The 3,256-nt window shown below is 44.1% G+C and overlaps 1 protein-coding gene across 1 annotated transcript; it reads right to left on the reverse strand.

Annotated features, from left to right (window-relative positions):
* Positions 1 to 354: 354 nt before the first annotated feature.
* Positions 355 to 3,237, reverse strand: Actrt3 (actin related protein T3). Its single transcript, XM_010632346.1, has 2 exons — positions 3,163 to 3,237; positions 355 to 2,785 (listed from the first exon to the last, which is right to left on the reverse strand). The coding sequence occupies exon 2, from the start codon at positions 2,743 to 2,745 to the stop codon at positions 1,867 to 1,869; it is 879 nt and encodes a 292-aa protein (XP_010630648.1). The 5' UTR covers positions 2,746 to 2,785; positions 3,163 to 3,237; the 3' UTR covers positions 355 to 1,866.
* Positions 3,238 to 3,256: the final 19 nt, after the last annotated feature.

Consider the following 3,256-nt stretch of genomic DNA (forward strand, 5'->3'; position numbering starts at 1 on the left):
CACTTTGGATTATATGTGGATACTTCACCATTCTCTCAGCTATCCAGGTCATCTTGATAGGGAAAACTTTAATAGCAAAAATTTAGGAAATGTCACAATGTAAAATAACTTCTGCCCCTCACTCTGCTCAGTCCAGAATCAACCTCCACCGGAGGTACCTAGTCTCTCACAAAAATTTATAAGTGAAAAAGGACCATTGTTAGCTTTGTTGACCAAACAAACTCCCTTCCTCCTGGCTAGAATAGGTAATTGAATAAATCTTAAAGGTAACTTCCCTGACAAAGAACGGCATCAGGGTTGAAATTCAACTGCCTCGCTATTATGTTTTGGGTATCAGTAATGTGGGGGGTGAAAATGCAGTGTAACCAACTGAGTAAGAACAAAGCTGTAAAACCCTATAAAAGAAGGAGTTGTAACCCAAAGGGGAGTTGATCAGGGCACCACCCTTAGGTGTCATCGATCCCCATCAATGGAGTAAACTTTTTTATTTTACTTCCATTCCACTGCCTCTCTGTGTGCCACTTGCCAATTCCTTCCGTAACAATCTCATAAACAAAGGGGTCAACAGAAGCACAAGAATGTGGTGCGCAACACAAAGAAAACCTTTAGATTCCACAGAGAAGGGAGTATCTGAACTGGACCCATAAATTCTTTGATTTGATTTTTGTTTTGTTTTTGGAGACAGAGTCTTGCTATGCAGCTCAGGTCAACCTTGGACACAATATTTAGGCCAGGTTGGCCTCACACTCACAGTGGATCCTCCTGCCTCAGCCTCCCAGATGCTGGGATCACAGTCATGCACCACCGTGTCCAGCTAAATTCTCTATTTTATAAACAAGTTTCAATGCCAGTTGAGAACTCAAAGTCTTTCTCATAACTAAAGCTTTGGGGCAATACCTGAAGGACAGCTAGAATTTAAACCTAATAGATTGCCTTTCTATTTGAATTAGGGGCAAAATGCATGTTTGCATTCAGACTCTGCCACCTACTGCATGATGTAAGCAAATTTAAACATTTTGAAAACAAATTTCCTTCTCTATAAAATACGGGTGCGAGGCCCTGTGTCATACCCATCTTTCCCCTTCATGTTGCCTGTCTAATCAGGCAACAAGTCTTGTCAGTTTTTGTAATTTCATCTTTTTAATTCCTATTGCTTATAATTCTGCTCACGAGAGGTAGCTACTTTACATCTGAACTATAACTTTCTGATTACTGAATCTCCAGGGACTTCTCAAACTTATTCTCCAAACTACCACCACATTCATCCTAACATAATTTCATTTGTCTACTGCTTTTAAATCTTTAGATGATCTCCTTTGCCCGAAGGAATTTAACACTTAAAGCCTTGCAATTCTTGGCCTTAATTTACCTTCCTAGTCATGGCCAGTCCTCTGCCCCACAAGAGTATTCATTTCAGTAATTAAGTACAACTTCAGCAAGCTTTATGCGTCCTCTGCTCACTCCATTAGCCTGTGTGGACACAATGTCTTTCCTCCACCCTTTCCATCATACCTGTTACAAAGTCTTTCCTCATCACATCAACCTTCTTTCCCTAAGCTTCAACAAACTTAAATCATCACTCATTTGGCACATAGCATATCATTCCACAAATCACTTTCGCTCCAAGAAAAAAATGTAAGCTGTCTCCAAGGCAAAGAATAGTGTTTCCTCTAGCATTTGACTTGATTCCAACTCAGTAAACTCTGTTTGACCATTATTATCATCACTGTAATTATTCCCATTACAGAAATACAACAAAGACATGAACATCCCAGTAATTGAAATATTTTTTGTTCTGGAACATAGCATCCAAAACTTTGTTGCGTATACCTCAAAGTGTTTTCTTTTAACCACTTCGTCTGTATTTCAGAAGCATCTTTGGTGTACTATGTTGGGTCCAACTTCTTTGAATTCTTCAGCCGTGATCCACATGTCTTGGAAGGCAGACAGGGAGGCGAGAATAGAACCCCCCATCCACACTGACAATTTCCTTTCTGGGGGAGCTGTAACCTGTACAGGAGTGTTAGCAGGCACCATCTTTGCTACGTCTTTAAACAGCCGCTGGTCTAAGCCAGGGAAGGAGGTCGATCCCCCAGCAAGGACAATATTGGAGAAGAAGGAATTCCTCAGGTCTGTGTCGCATTTCATTACACTGTTGAAGCACATCTTATCAATGCCAGGGGCGTCAACGTTCAGGAGACATGGAGAGAAGAGGGCCTCTGGACAATGAAAGAGCTGGTCGTGAAGTCTGATGGTTATTCCATCAGGTAGTTCATAAACTTTCTCCAGGGAACGGGGTTTCTTGGCCATTTCCTCTTCATAGTTCACTGCCACGTAACAAAAGGTCTCCTTAATGTCTGCGACAGTCTTTCTGTCTGCACCACTAAGCAGCACGATACCGTGGTCCATCAGCAGCTTCTGGAGGTAGTTGGTGAGGTCCAGGCCGGCCAGATGTAGCTGTTGTACACCATAAGGCAGATAGTAACCCTCAAAGACTGGCACACATTGGGTAAGCCCGGCCCCCGAATTCAGCACCAAGCCAGTAGTAAAGCCAGCAGCAAAGAGAGCCAGCAAAGCTTGGGTGGACATATAGAAAGCAGGGACACCCAGATGCTCAAAAAACACTTCAGTGATCTGTTGCCGGTTGACCAGTGGGTTCAGGGCTGGCTCAGTAATCAAGACTGGGACCTCACTGGGCTTTAGTTTCAGGTTCCAGTCATAGATATACTTCCACACTGTCTCCATGTCCCCCCAGGAAGTGACGAGACCTCGCTCCACAGGATAGCTGTAGGGAGAGCAAGAAGATAAATGGACCTTTGAATTTTTCCAACTTCTACTCTCTCGAAAATCTGCTCGTATTTATTACCGGTACCCTTTTATAGGTAGTAACTGCCACAGCCTCCCAGAGAAAGCAATAGTCAGCAAATACTGGCCTACCTACTACCTTCCTCTGCAATTATCTCTTGCTCTCCATTTTATTTTCTCCCCATTGGAAGCTGGTGCGTTTTTAAAAATGGGAAACTCTCCCACTGTAGTATAGTTTTAACATCAATTCATTGAAGAGAAAACCCCAGATGACAAACTCGCATATCACCCCCACCCTTTTGCGTTAGATACAGAGCGCGAATTGGGTTTGGTTCCCTAGATGTGGGGCCCGCCTACCCTCCGGAGGCCGGCCCCAGGGAGGCTCCTGCCCTTCCGCCCCGGGTCGCGCCCTTCTGGGCTCTCTCGACCCCAGCTCGGAGGGCGGGCGGAG

The sequence above is a fragment of the Fukomys damarensis genome, unplaced genomic scaffold, assembly GCF_012274545.1.
Source record: "Fukomys damarensis isolate Sample0158 unplaced genomic scaffold, DMR_v1.0_HiC HiC_scaffold_12, whole genome shotgun sequence".
NCBI classification, from domain to species: Eukaryota; Metazoa; Chordata; class Mammalia; order Rodentia; family Bathyergidae; genus Fukomys; species Fukomys damarensis.

Excerpts from the sequence above, each read along its gene's own strand:
- Actrt3 (XM_010632346.1), bottom strand. The coding sequence starts at position 2,745 with ATGGAGACAGTGTGGAAGTATATCTATGACTGGAACCTGAAACTAAAG.